At 35.0% G+C, this 15,564-nt stretch overlaps 1 protein-coding gene across 1 annotated transcript; it reads left to right on the top strand.

Annotated features, from left to right (window-relative positions):
• Positions 1–607: 607 nt before the first annotated feature.
• On the top strand, positions 608–14,928 carry LOC109700419 (flavin-containing monooxygenase 5-like). The gene is given in 9 exon segments (XM_020185592.2): positions 608–742; positions 2,323–2,511; positions 2,967–3,129; positions 4,841–4,983; positions 6,302–6,482; positions 6,485–6,500; positions 7,399–7,748; positions 12,179–12,251; positions 14,453–14,928. Coding segments are annotated over 9 exon segments (1,614 nt in total). The 3' UTR covers positions 14,817–14,928.
• Positions 14,929–15,564: the final 636 nt, after the last annotated feature.

Below are 15,564 nucleotides of genomic sequence, written 5' to 3'. Positions count from 1 at the left end.
GGTACTAATATAACCTTTACAAGTAATACTTGGCATGCTTTTTCTGACGAAATGCTCTCTGTGAAAAAAACCAGCCTATAAAAAGCAGAAGTGATCTTCATTAAAGTGGCTATTAAGCATGACTCAATAGTCCCCTCATCTTTTTTGGCTCTGATCACCCAGGTCCTGCCAATAAACAGCAACACTGTCTATTCAATCCTCCCATGTATTTTAAGTCAAATCTGGATAATTTGTAATACTTAATACAGTGTAAATGTTATGCATATAGTTGTATGCTTTATTGCTTAGAAAACAATGACAAGAAAAGTATATGCACATATTAAATATAGATGAAAATTTTCTTTTAATATTTTCAACCTGCAATTGGTTGAATCTGTGGATGCAAAATCCAACTACATGAAGAGCCAACAATACATGTATGCATCTGTGTTATGTGTACATATATGTAAAATCTGTGTGTGTACATATATATTCTAAATTAAGTTTCAAAGTTCTATGAAAACAAATGACAAGAATGCTGAAGGGAAGGGGGACATTGACATGGAAATGAACCCTGACTTCATTTCTCAAAACAAAACTGAAAGAATTCTTCTTTATTCAAGAGAACATGAGTGCAAAAAAAGTTGCAGTGATTGGTGCTGGGGTCAGTGGATTGGGTGCCATTAAGAGCTGCTTGGAAGAGGGACTGGAGCCTATGTGTTTTGAAAACAGCAATGACATTGGAGGACTGTGGAGATATGAGGTAATTTTATAAATACTCTCATAAACTATGACGCTGTGTATGAGAGAGATGTTTTCTTTATAATAGGAAATACAACACTGATAACATCTAAATTATTTATTCAAGTATTCTTTTCAAAGTAGTAATATCTCTTATTCAGATAAACTTGAAAGTTTTGGAGTGCTTGCAGGGTCCTGTTCCCTTTCATTTCCCTGATGACCCCACATGGAATACTTCTGATATCAGTTGAAAATTTTACATCCAAGAAAACTAAAACTCAGAAATTGTGTAGAGTTCTTCTGCCTCTATCAAATTTGGGAAAGCACCAAAGATCTCCTAAATATTATTTTTGACATTTTCCTCAATACCCAACATACATGATCACCCTTTACAATGCTTTGTGTTATTAGATGCTGAAAAACTGTCACTGCTAAGAAAGGTATGTGTGGCTATGAATGTAATGACATCAAACTTAAAGGAAATCTTTGTCAGATTTCCATCACTATCACAAAGTACTAGAGAAAAATCAGTAAATAAGAGGAAAGGTTTATTTTGGAATATGATTCAGAGGTCTCAGTCTTTGGTAGCTTGGTCCTCTTGCTTTAGGTCTGTAGGAGAGCATGACTGTGGAAATCTGTTCATGTTGTGACAGCTAAGATTCAAAGAGAAAGGGCGGGGTTCCAAAAATCCTGAAGAAGTATCCCTCCAGTGGCTTGGCTTCCTTGCAGTGGCCCCACCTCCCAAAGATTTCACACTTCTAAATGACAGCACAAGATAGGTAACATGTGAACCTTTGGGGGAATTCCAGATCCAAACTATAACACATGCAAACTATATATAACACAAACTGTATATAACACATACATACAAACTATAACACAGAGGAGCAGAAGGAAGTAAACAAACCCTTAACAACAACATTTGGCTGGGAATGTAGCTCAGTGATAGAGCACTTGCCTAACATGCACAAGTCCTTGGATTTGATTCCCAGCACTGCAAAATACTAATGATAACGATAATCATGAAAGTAATAATATAATAATAATATCATTATTCACATAATATTGTTATTTCACATAATAATGTGTTTTACTGAAATAAAAAACATTTAAAAAAGAAGTCATTTTTGTTCTTAAATACTTGTCATATTTATCTAATTTTTCTCCTTTAAAAAATTTAAATATCTCACATGATTTATTTATTCCAAATCATGCAATGTTTTTGTCTAGCACCTTTTCATAAAACAAAATTCCTTTAATTGTGGTACAGTTCTTCCCTTGAAAAATTCTCTTTCCAAGTCCCTTTTCATTTGTTCAAATTTTGTTCATTTTGATTGTGTGTCTCATTTTTAGACTTGTAATTCTTTTCCTGTAGTGCTATCACTTTGGGTCTATTACTATAAACACAATTCTGCTAAGAGGTCCCATCCTAAGAAGTGAGTCACATGCTTCCATTTTATTGAGCAATATTGTAGAAACTAACCATCAAGTATGATTTTTTTAATGAAAAATAAACATAGCACCACAAGTATGCTCATCCCTACCACATTTTTTGTTGTGTTTCTGGATCTTGGAATCCATGGATTGTTTTATTTCTTGTAGGAAACACCTAAAAGTGGATGTCCTGGGATATACAAATCTTTGACCTGCAACACGTCCAAGGAGATGACAGCCTTCAGTGACTACCCTATTCCTGACCATTATCCCAACTACATGCACCATTCCAAAATGATGGAGTATCTCAGGATGTACGCCAGGCACTTTGGGCTTATGAAACACATCCAGTTTCTGGTAAGAGTAAAAACCCTGCTCATCATCTGTAGATTGGTCAGGGCAAAGCTGAGGCATGATTTCAATTTGCATTTCCCACAACAATTCTGAAAGAAAGATTATGCTGCCCTCATTCTCGTGGTTGGCAAAGATTTGATTCTGTCTTATTCTCCTTCACCAGAAGAGCATTGTCTCACAGTTTGAACCCGAAATCCAGTTTTCAACTAACTTTACTAAATAAGAATATAGGCTATAGTAAACAAAATCAATGCATTTTGTTCTCTAAAATACCATGATCCTTGGGAAATGATAATTTTAGAACATTTATGTGCACAATTTTCCTAAAGATCCAGGAACCCTGAATAGAGAAATTACAACCTATTTTATTTATGTAAACACAGAATTCTAGAGTAAAAATGAAGACTGAGAAAAACAATGTCCTAGAACTAAGCCTATTTATTTTCTTTGTTTTCCAGACAAAGGTGTGCAGTGTGAGGAAGCGCCCTGATTTTTCATCCTCCGGCCAGTGGGATGTTGTGGTAGAAGCTGATGGGAAGCAGAAAACATATGTCTTTGATGGAGTCATGATCTGCAGTGGCCATTACACTGAAAAGTATTTGCCCTTAGAGGATTTTGAAGGTATTTACTGATGAGTATGTAATAAAAATCCTGAGATTCTAAGATTGTCAATGCTTGCATGATAAGCAGTAGGCAAAGGTATTTGCATGGCAAGGTGGGGATATAAAAGAGGTGTGGTGACTTTATGAAATACTCACGAAAGATCTGATAAAACAAGTTGCATTGGAACTGAAAACTAAGAATTTCTCAGGCAAACAGGGTCTGGACCAGGTCTTCCAGAAAGAGCAAGCAGTATGTGAAAAACAGTAGCATGTGAAATAGCTGGGGGTGCTCAGGGAATAGCACACATTTGACGTAGCTTGAGCAGGTGGGTGGGCAGGGAGAGGTGTGTTAAAGGTCAATGAAAAAACCTGTGCTTGTATGTGCATATTTGCAGAGTGAGTACATGACCATGCAAGTATTTCATAAAGATAAGGCTCTGTGGAAGATTAATTAATAGGGGAAACAAAGCAGGAAGTTCAATAATGAGGATTTTTTAACCATCCATTAAAAAGATAATGATGGAAGTTTCACATGAAGTAATGATAGTAGGATTCAGAAGGCAAAAATTCAGAAGATATTTTAGAGACCATGGTAACATTCAATGGATAACAAGGATATGCCAAAATAATTTTAGGCTTTATGCCATAATTGTGCAATAATTTTGAAATATAATCAAATTTCTCTTCAACCTATTTTGAAACTTCTAATCACCAAGGCTTATATTGTTCAGCAGGGCAGCCACTAGCCATGTGTTACTGTTCAGCATTTAAAATATGACTAATGCAAACTGAGATATGCTTTCAGTGTAATATAAATCTCAAACCATGAAGACATAATAAAAATGAATAAAATGCACATTAATAACTGTGGGTTTTTTTTTTAATCTTTCTTGGTGCTGGGATCGAACCCAGGGTCTCACGCATGCTAGGCAAGCACTGTACCACTGAGCTACATCCCAGCCCAATAACTGTGTTTTTATTATATGTTAAGTTTTTAGAGCATGATATGTTAAATAAAACACACTATTAAAATTAATATGATTTTGCCAGTCGGTGGTGGTCTATACCTGCAATCCTAGCTACTCAGGAGGCAGAGATCAGGAGGATCTCAGTTTGAAGCCAAACTGGGCAAATAGATCATGAAACCCTATCTTGAAAGTATCCAATACAAAAAAAGGGCTGACAGAGTGGTAGAGTGCCTGCCTGACAAGTGCAAGGCCCTGAGTTCAAACCACAGTACCACACACAAAAAAAATTAATAGGATTTGTTACATATTTTTCATGACTGCTATAAACTTTAAAGTTACGTATGTGGCTTGCATTCAGTTTCTTTTACACAAGCACTACTCTACATTACTAAGAATCTTTTCATATTTGTGAATTCCTTAGCAGAGGTACAAAAAGTGAAGGTACAGAGGTACAAACAATTCCTTACATATGCATAGACAAGAAGAAAATGATAGCAACTCCCTTAGTGACATGAGTAATCATATTGAGAAAATTTTGATATTTAAAAACAGAACATTAGTAAGCTTTGATTTGAGTCTTAGCCATATTGTCATTACCATTGAATGGTTTGGTCATTGGGCAATCCCATTCTATAGTATTGGCAACAACTGACTAACAAGAAAGAAAAGGATTTAAGTAACATACACTTTAAGTTCAAAATAAATTTTGTCAGCCTTTTTCGGTTCTGTTTGTGATTTGGAGGATTCTATCCTTCCTCACAGGGATCACGAAGTTCAGAGGCAAGTATCTTCACACTTGGGAGTACAAGAATCTGGACAATTTTGTGGGGAAGAGAGTGGTTGTGGTTGGCATCGGAAATTCTGGAGCAGATGTGGCTGGCGAGATCAGTCGTGTTGCTGAACAGGTTTGCCATTATACACTGATTCTGTTCTTGGGAGGAAGCTTCAGCCCTGTAGAGTAAGGACTATGTGAGTCTAGACTTTGCCTGTTTCTTTAGTAGTGTTATCCCAATTTTGACTGCCCGCTCAATAAGGCAATGTCACATCTTTTTCTTCTAGCTCTTGATGAGTGAAAGAATACAGAAAACAAAAATAGTGGCATACTTCCAAATCATAATGCATTGGTGTCATAAAAGAAAACAATCACATAAGAGTCAGATGTCTTAGCAATATCTACATATTTTTATGGTAGGGAGATGGGAAATTTCAAATTGAAATGAATTTTACAGAAAACATCAAGTTTTCATATTGGAAATAAAGTTTAAATAAAAATCAATATGCACAACTCTGAGTAAAAATATTTTGGTCTATGAATAAGTTGCTAAGAATAGAGCAGAAATTCTGTGGACTCTCACTGTGAGAAATAGTAGGAAAAGAGAAGCAATCTGCTGTCTGCCATGAATATTGTTGACTTGTTAAAAGCATGGAGGGATCACTTTACATAACTCAAAGTTCATTTTTTAAATTTTTATTCAGGTTTTCCAATAAGAGACACACGATCTCTAATACCTAAAGTTTTCTGTATGAGTGATATACAATCAGCCATTTTGAATGCTACCTACCCATGACAGGATTTCTGAGTTAGAAACACTTATAACTGATACATGAGTCAGAGACCTCAATGATAATGACATCACAGCTAGTGGTCAAATTTTCATTAAAAAGCTGCAGTATTCTTTCAAAGTCTCAGCTAATTAACTCAAAATAAAGAGTAAAACATTTCTCATGATGTACATTCTGTTTTTCATATGCTTTATAATTCTCAAATCCAATATTCTGTTAGTAAATGTGTGAAAATTCCCAGTGTAAATTATCCTTCTTTATTTTTGCTGTTGTCCCAGCCTTTGTATTCAGATAAATCTCCATGATTCATAAATTCAAGATGAAAGAGCTTAGGGGGAAGTTGAATACTAATTTCTAATTTCCAACATAATAGCTTATTTATGTTAAATTTTTTTCATATTCTGGGACCTAAGAGATTCCAGACCTCTAGAACAGCTACAGGAAACATTACAATGGAAATAGATCCAGGAAAACAATAAGTGAAATGACAGAAACTAAGTAATTGAATGTATAGATTAAGAGAGGGGAAGGAATGCAAACAAAGTGGATGAGGTGATGTGAGAAGTTAATCTATTTCCTTGGCAATTTAAAAATACTCTGAGGATATGATACCCGGGGAGGAAAAAACAAAATTGTTACAGAACAACTCGTCTCTTGCAGGTTTTCCTCAGCACAAGACAAGGTACGTGGATATGGACCAGGGTTTGGGATAACGGAAATCCCATGGACACCACACTCTTCACTCGCTACAATAGAACAGTCCAAAAATTCTGTCCAACATTCCTGATCAACAGATGGATGGAGAATAAATTAAATGCAAGGTTTAACCATGCTAATTATGGGTACAGCCTAAACATAGGTAAAGTCTAGACTTCAAGGCAAGCAAAAAATATGCTTAAGCTCCTGGACTAGTCAGCAGAACTTAGATGCTGTGTGTCAGGAATAAGAAATAAAGGGGGGCACTGCAACTCTTGGTAGCATTTATTTCGATAAGGAATATCCAAGGAAGTCTTGGTTATTGCACTAAGTTATAAGAAAAAGTGTGATGGTGAGGAATGGGGGAGTAGACACATATACTTATCTCATTGATCTCACAAACCATCTCACTATGCCCAACTCTACTTACCTCTCTTTCACTTTCACTTGTCAAATACCTTCTCTTCACTCCCTAAATTCTAAACTATGATTCCACATTTACCCTCAGATCTACCATCAACCAGGATATTTTCCATTAAAGACTCACTATTGAAGTCGTGCAGATGCACCTTTAGATCAATCAATGTCAACCTTTTTGTGATATCAAAGATGAATATATATGTTAAAAGTGAAGGATTTCATTCCTGGTAAAAATATCGTTATCTAAATAAAGTTACTGCTTATTATCACCTGCTCAGCACAATATGGTCTTATAATTATAGCACAAAAATATTATTAATCTAAAAATACACTTAATGTATTTTATCATTTGACTGGAACAATCTGATGTGATTGTTACAACATTATTATATTTCAGGATAGGAAACTGATGCTAAAGTTTTTCATGATTTATCCAAATTCTCACAGCTGGCAAGTGGCAGGACCAATATGGAGGCCCAGTTATGACTCTGAAATCATGTTCTTATCCAGTACTAGCTTTTTATAAATACTAAAAAAGTAATAAAATACTATAGCAGCTTCCTGAGCATTTACCTTACACAACTTTTTTTTTTGAAGAAAACTCATACTCAGTTCTTGATATTACACTGCCTATCATGTAGATTTCTCAGTCATCAGGCGATTTTTGGTGATGACCTGCCAAATCACATAATTACTGGAAGAGTGTTGGTGAAACCAAATGTGAAAGAGTTCACCAAGACATCGGCCATTTTTGAAGATGGAACTGAAGAGAGCATTGATGCTATTGTCTTTGCCACGGGCTACACCTTCTCTTTCCCTTTTCTGGAGGATGACTTAGCAATCCTGGACAGCCGGCACTCCATGTTTAAGTTTGTCTTCCCTCCTCAGCTGGAGAAGCCAACACTGGCTTTCATTGGCATCCTCCAGCCAGTGGGAGCCACAATCCCCACATCAGAACTCCAAAGCCGATGGGTGGTACATGTGTTTGCAGGTATGTACTGGTCTTCTACAGGATCAAAGTAGGTTCACAATTATACATTCAGATGAAAACAGCATTTACAGGCCTTCTATTTAATTTGTCTTCTACTATTTTACCAAGTCTCCTGAAATTTCATCATTAGAAATTGATTATAAGAGGGTGCTCTAGAATTTTGACGTTTAATTTAAGTGAGAATTCTGTTTAAATGAAAGCATCTAAGGAATAAAAATTTAAACGCATGAAATTATAATCAGGTTACATTGAGTTTTGGGTATCCATTCATTTGATTCTTTCCAGCAGAAAGCTGATTTGAGTGAGACTATGGAAGCAGAGATTCATCATAGTAGAAAAACAAACAGGGAGAACTTACTTATGGGCATACATTCAGAAAGGTACTTTATTTCCTATCCAACTCCAGGGACGTGGATTGTATGACTCATGGTCTTGACTCATTTCCCAAGTCCTTACCCAAATTGATGCTTCTGAACAAAACAAAGTTGGTACAAGAAAGAAATCAGATTCAAGTTTGGCAGAGTTGCATTATAGTTTCTGAGGACCAGAGTAAACTGTTTGGACCACATGGCCATGTTCCCAAATAGCTGTGACCAAATTTTCCATGCTCTAATTAATGATAAGTCAGGTTTTGGTCATCTCAGGATGGCTCGTCCCTGATGAGTCAGAATGGGATCCAAAGTATGGATGCCCTCCTCTAAGTCCTCTATACTTTGAGACATAAAATTATCAATTAGGGTGAGTCAGGAAATTAAATGGTGCACTAATTTTCACTTAGTGAGACGTGTATATGCATCTATGTGTCTTAAGCACATCACTCATTTTCTGAAGTCATTTGACTCTTCTCTCGGTGAAGTCATTTCAGGTAGTAAACTAATTTGATTCTCCTCAAAAATCTCTAAGCATAACTCTACTTTGGTATGTTGGTTTCCTTTTATATATCTGACTTCCCTTTCTCCTAACAAGCATATGTTTTCTCTGCTGATTTCCACCATAAATAACTCACTGGAAATACAAGGAGTAACAAATAACACCAAAGGTATTTTGAAAGATGACAAATGGATGGCATGGTGGTGACTATATGAGAGAGTAATTAAAAAAATATATGTCATGCTTATTGTATTTTCTGTTTCCTACTCATTACTGATTGCCCTTTCAAAGAGTGAAATTTTTGAAAGTATAAACTTGGTAAAGATTTATTTTAGTATAATATATACATACAAAATGGCTACATCACAACTTGCCAAATTCTCACAAATTCAGCACCACACACACACATGCACACTCAACCCATTGTTAGGATTTTTATAAAGACCAAAAGAACATAGCCAGTTGGGCTGGAGGTGTGGCTCAAGTGGTAGAGCATCTGCTTTGCAAGCATGAAGCTCTGAGTTCAGACCCCAATTCTACCCAAAAAGAGAAACATAAAGAACACAGCCTGTTCTCAGAAATTCCCCTTGCACTATTTTCTAGCCTCATTGTCCATGGCACCAGCAATGGTAACTACTATGCTTATTTCTATTAGCAACAATTAATTTTACTTTTTTCCTTTTAATAAATGGGATCATAAACTATGCCCTCCTTTTTTCTTGGCTTCTTTCTCTCATCATAATATCCATAAAATTTATCCATGTTTTGCAATTATTTCTACTGTTATATAGTACCCCAAATACTTATTCTTTCAAGATATACATATATATGTATGTCACCCATTCTTTACAGATGGGAATTATAGCTATTATTTTTAAAATGATACCATGACAACCTAAAATATGTCTTTTGTTGAACCAATATACATATTTCTCTTAGTTGTATATCTAGGAGACTAATTGGTACTTCACAGGTGCAAAATGGTATTTCAGTGGAATGGAATGACCTATTTTTACAGATCTGTTCCTTCCATGTTTGGTACACTTCATCCTCTAAATGGTGTTTTAACAGTACTTGTGTAGAGCATACTTTTAGATTAGTGTTACATAGCACTTGATGGTTTCAAATGCCCCCAGGTAAACTGGGGTTCCATTATAACAACAGCTAGCAATTCTGCTCTAAATGGAAATGAAGGAAAACTGGATTAGGTGATTATAGTTTGCCTTTCATGAGATATTTCTTTTACCTGGGTCAGGGGGAGGCTTAATTGTCTAACAAGTGACCCGGGAGTCCTTCACACAATAACCTTTGTTACAATGACAGATATTCTTCCTTGTAGCACTTACCTGTCTGGTATACAGTTTATGCCTGCTGCACCATCACTCTGGTGCTAGGAGACAACATAGTTTCCTCCCTGGAATTCAGGGGGCAACCAGGCTTAGGAGCCTCTAGTTCTTCCTATAGAAGATGAAATAGTCACTATAATAGGAAATAAGTTCAAATTTTACTACTTTCTGATCCTGGGCAGGGAGGGTGCGATGAGTAGATAAAGTAGCACTCTATATCTGGATTACATCAAATAGGAATGAAGAGTCAGGCAGAAAGAGAGTTTGTGGAAACTAGCAGTATATAAGAAGGAATAGTAAGTGGGTCACTTTAAATTCATAGACAAATGCCTGAGTAGTGTCTTTAAAGAGAGACAGAATAAGCGGGGGAGCCCAGTCCCTAGGTTGGAGAGATGTCTCTAAGTTGCCTCTAAGTGCCTGTCTCTGACTACCACAAGCTTGAGTCATTTTTTTTTTATTCATATGTGCATACAATGTTTGGGTCATTTCTCCCCCCTCCCGCCGCCCCCCCCATCCTCTCTTCTCCTTCATCTCCCAGCCTACCCCCTCGTTACCTGGCAGAAACTATTTTGCCCTTATCTCTAATTTTGTTGAAGAGAGAGTATAAACAATAATAGGAAGGACCAAGGGTTTTTGCTAGTTGAGATAAGGATAGCTATAAAGGGAGTTGACATGCACTGCTTTCCTGTGCATGTGTGTTACCTTCTAGGTTTATTCTTCTTGACCTAACATTTTCTCTAGTTCCTGGTCCCCTTCTCCTATTGGCCTCAGTTGCTTTAAAGTATCTGCTTTAGCTTCTCTGCTTTGAGGGCAACGATGCTATTATACTTTATTGTGTAGGTATCAACCTTTCCCACTGTACTGATAAGGCAACAAGGGGAACCAACTCACTTTCTCGGTTCACCTGATTTTATTGTGCCTTTTCTCACTCATGTCTTCTCTCCTCTGACCTATACATGCACACATAAACACCTTTTGGAGTGGAGGGTCCTGGAGTTTGAACTCAGGGCCTTGAGCTTGCTTTGCAAACACGCTACCATTTGAGACATGCCCCCAGCCTCATAAACCATCTTTTAAAAATTATTTATTTTCTTACTAATTCAGTTATTGTTGCCAGAAAACTTCCCATCACTGCATACTTTATGAAAATACAGTGAGAATAAAAATTTAACCAGTTGCTCTGAGGACTGAGAATTATTTTTAGTGTGAATTCAATGTCAGGGTCTGTTCAGATAAGACTTTTGAGGCAGATCACTTAGAGTTTGAGGACACTGGAAGATTTAAAAAGATCCAACAAACCCCACTACTGGCTATATAACCAAAGAAAATTAAATTAACATGTTAAAGAGACACTTGCACATCCATGTTTATTTCACAAGTATTTAAAACCCAGGATATAAAATCAACCTAAATCTCCACCAAGGGTTGAATGCCTAAAGAAAATGTGGCTATATACACATAGTTAACTATTACTTGGCCAAAGATATGTGTGAAACCCTATTATTTTGGCAACATGAATGGACCCAGAGGATATTATATTAAGTGAAATAAGTCAAACACAAAAAGACAATCTCACTCCTAAGTGAAATCTAAAATCTCATATAAGCTGAGGACAGAATAGAGGTTATCAGAGACTGGTGAGAATGGAGGAAGATGAGGAGAGGTTGGTCAATGGGTAAAACATCACAGTTAAATAAGAGAAGTAAGTTCTGGTGTTGTATGGCATGACAAGGTAACTACAGTTAACAACAATGTATTGTATATCTCAAAACAATTAAAAAAAAGGCTCTTGGATGTAGTCACCATGAAGAAATGATAAAAATTTAAGATGATGGTTATGCTAATTACCCTGAGTTAATTATTACCTCATATATACATGAATCAAAACCTCACACTGTAACTTATAAGTATCTGTAAACATTATGTGTCAATAAAATCATGCAATGGGAATTCTTACTGTGCACGAATTTTGAGCATAGATTTAAACTGATAAACAACTCAAAACCTACCTCCCTTAAAGGAAAGCTGAGTTACCCCCTAACAACCTGATGATGGTGTAAAGGAGTTTATCTTTCTTGTATTTTATTAATAAGCTCTCATTATGAATTCCATAAAGAACCGATTATAACTATTTTCTTTCAAAACCATTCTTTTTATTTGCTTGTCTTTCCCAACCCTCCTGACAGTCCTCAATTTTCTGTCACTCTTTCTTAGGACTGAAAAAATTACCCTCAGAGAGTGACATGATGAATGACATCAATAGAAGAAAAAGGAAAATGGCAAAAGAGTAAGAAAACTTAATTGTTGCTTAAAGTAAATTAATCTAGACAGAATTTTGGTATTTCCCATTACATAGTTTGTACCTACCTAAATGTGATCTGGTACTTTTAGTTCAATGATAACATTAATTGGTTAGACACCTATTCTGTTCACTTTGTAATAAACTTACATTCAAGAGCATACATAGGGGGACTTTGGAGGAAATGAAAGGTTACCAAACTACAATTTCATAACTAATTTGACAGTATAAACTTTGAAACTGGATATGACATGAAAATATCATTCATAATTTTTGTGGTATTAGGTCTCTGGTAAAGCTAATTCTTAGTTTATATTTTTGTTGATAAAATAAATGGATTTCTCTTTCTGTTTCTGATTATTTCTGATTTTAGGAAAGTTACTCTTTGAAATACATTTACTTTTTTAAACAAATCTTGCTTTGTTGAGTATAATAAATATATATTTGGCCATTTTAGATTTGCTAGGTAGACAATAAAAATAACTGCCATTTTGATTCATTTCCATATTTATGCCTTTTTTCTGTTAAAATAACTTAGAGGTAACTTACAGGATGATCTTAAATAATAGCACTCTATTCCAGAACCCCTCCAGTATTTCACTTTTAAGTACAGTATTGTTTAATGAGGTTGAAACAGTGTCTTATCATTCCCACTTTTCACAAAGAAACGGATATTGAATTTCACCAAGTGCTTTTTGCCCATGTTTCTAAAATAACATGGATTTTCACTATTGACATGGGATAGCCATCAGTTATAGTAATGTATTTCTTAAACTAAACTGTTCTTAATTTCTGGAAATAAAGACTACTTGGCCATTGTGTATGATTACTCTGAAACACAATTGACAGAATTGTATTTATAGTTTTATAGCTACAATCTATCCATAGATGTAATTGGTTTGTGATTTTTCTACTTCTTTGTCCCTTTTTGTATACTTTTGTTATATTGTATAATCAAGTTTATACCATTCTTAGAAAAAGAGTGAAAATATTTAGTGCTTTTGTGTACTCAAAAACAACAGATATAGACTTAAATAGGGTGAAGATTAATTTTACTTGAAAACTTAAAATTATTATGAATATTAGGGGCTGACCTTTTTTTTAGGAATAATTCTCAGACCACATTTTCATTGTATCCATTCTTATTGGTCTGGTTACATTCCTCTGTTCTGTTAAAAATGTTTTTATTAGAAAATTATCATTTTCTATCATTTTCATGTAGTTTTGCAAATTTCAAGCATGCAGTTATATATATAATAATTTTCTTATTTTAAGTTCTCCCACACCTTTACATGGAAAATATTTTTACATCTTCATATCAAATCTTTTTCTGACTGATTTTATAAATACTATATAGATTTCTCTCTTCTATTCTTGGTTAAATTTTCAAGAAATTTCTCTATTTTATTGTTTGTTTTTAATTTGCAAGTAACCACCTTTAATATTTTTTCTTGGTTTCTTGAATTTAGTCTTTTGCTTTAATTAATGCTTTATTGCTGCCTTCCCTAGCCTTTGCCTGCGTGTGTGTGTGTGTGTGTGTGTGTGTGTTCTTTTCTTGTTTCTTCATTTGGCTATTTAGCTTATTTGCATTTTATAATGTTCTTTTAAAAATAATAATATAGCTCCTCCCAATGTTTTGACAGGTATTAATATTTTTTAAAGTATTTCAGTTTTGCTTTCTTTTACCCAACTGATTTTAGGGTGTTTTCAACTTTCCACATATGTGGAACAATTTATGACCTTCTAGGGATACTCAAGTATATATCTGATGTACAAAATTAACATGTGGGAAAGATATTTCATGTAAATTGAAAGCATATGCTGAAAAATTCAGTTTAATGCTATTCTATTCAACTCATTCATTGGTGAGCAGAATTATACAGTAGAGTCTATGCATGGAAGAGGATCAACATCCAAGGTTTCATCCATTCCTTCATTCATTCAATATTTTTATTATGCATGTCACTCTAGTGGGCACTTGGGAAGGTTGACATTAAGGATTCACATCTTGAGCTTAGAGACCATAGTGTTCTAAGAAAAGTCAAGGCCTGTGTATAAAATTAAGAATATTTTTAAGTAGAAGATAATGAAGTCAATAAACAAGCAAAAATAAAGTTTATTGGGAACTCAGAAAACAATAATGAATGAAACCCAATATAAGGCTTTCAATATTTTTCTTCCTGTTCCAGGTTTGTGAATAGTCCAAGAGATATACATCGAGTGCAGTATATTGACTACATGGATGAAATTGCTTCCGATTTAGGAGTCAAACCCAACCTCTTCTCTCTCCTCCTCTGGGATACAAAGCTGGCCAAGGAGATTTTCTTTGGTCCCTGCACCCCATATCAGTACCGTCTGCAGGGGCCAGGGAAATGGGCCGGAGCCCGGACAGCCATCCTCACTCAGAGAGACCGCATCTTCAAACCCCTGAGAACACGTGTGCTCAAACACTCTGGGTCTTCCTCCTCTAGTCTCTTTTGGATAAAAATTATCTGCACTGTCATTTTTCTCTTTGTTCCTATATTGGCCATCATACAAATGATTTATCATTAATCTCACACTGACATAGATTCTGTAGTTAATGGAGCTATAGAAGAACAAGTCATTGTTAGTAAACTACATACCTCTGTACCAATTAGTTATATAGGAAAAGAAGTTTATTAGTCTGACTGCTCACATATCAACATTTAAATGTAAACAAGATTGTTTACAGAGGAGATGGGGAGAAGAAAGAGGAAAAAAAGAAAAAATATATAATATATATTTTACTTTGCATATGAATGCATGGAAATTCCATGGTGAAACCCTTTTATATTATTAATATAAATAATTAATAATTTTTAATTATTCCAATATGCTTTCTTAAGTGCTTTAAGAGAAAAGATTTTTGAAATGTGTTGTTTTATTCTACTTTATTCAGGAAATAATTTGAAATGTCTAACAAGTTTATAGAAAAATATGATGGTAGAGAGTAATGAAAAATGGAGTTCAGTAAATAAACAAGGATACAGGAAAAATTGCACTAGGTATAAGGCTCAAAGTGCATTGTGTGACCTCAAAGTATCCCCCACAGATATATTTTTTGCAAAGGGAAAATAGGTATTTTCAATGGAAAATCAGTTACCACCTTAACCAACTTATCATATAGCAATATTACTGAAAGGTCAATGTGTAATTTTGCAGCTCCCAATATGATGAAATAAGGAAGTCCAACATCACATGGTTAGTATTGTTGCCAAAAATGTTTAACATGAACATAATCATGAGGAATAATCAGAAAAATGAAGAAAATGCAACACTC

This window comes from Castor canadensis, chromosome 11, assembly GCF_047511655.1.
Source record: "Castor canadensis chromosome 11, mCasCan1.hap1v2, whole genome shotgun sequence".
Taxonomy (NCBI): domain Eukaryota; kingdom Metazoa; phylum Chordata; class Mammalia; order Rodentia; family Castoridae; genus Castor; species Castor canadensis.
Note: the sequence above shows the minus strand (reverse complement) of the source record. Positions and strands in the feature narration are given on the sequence as shown.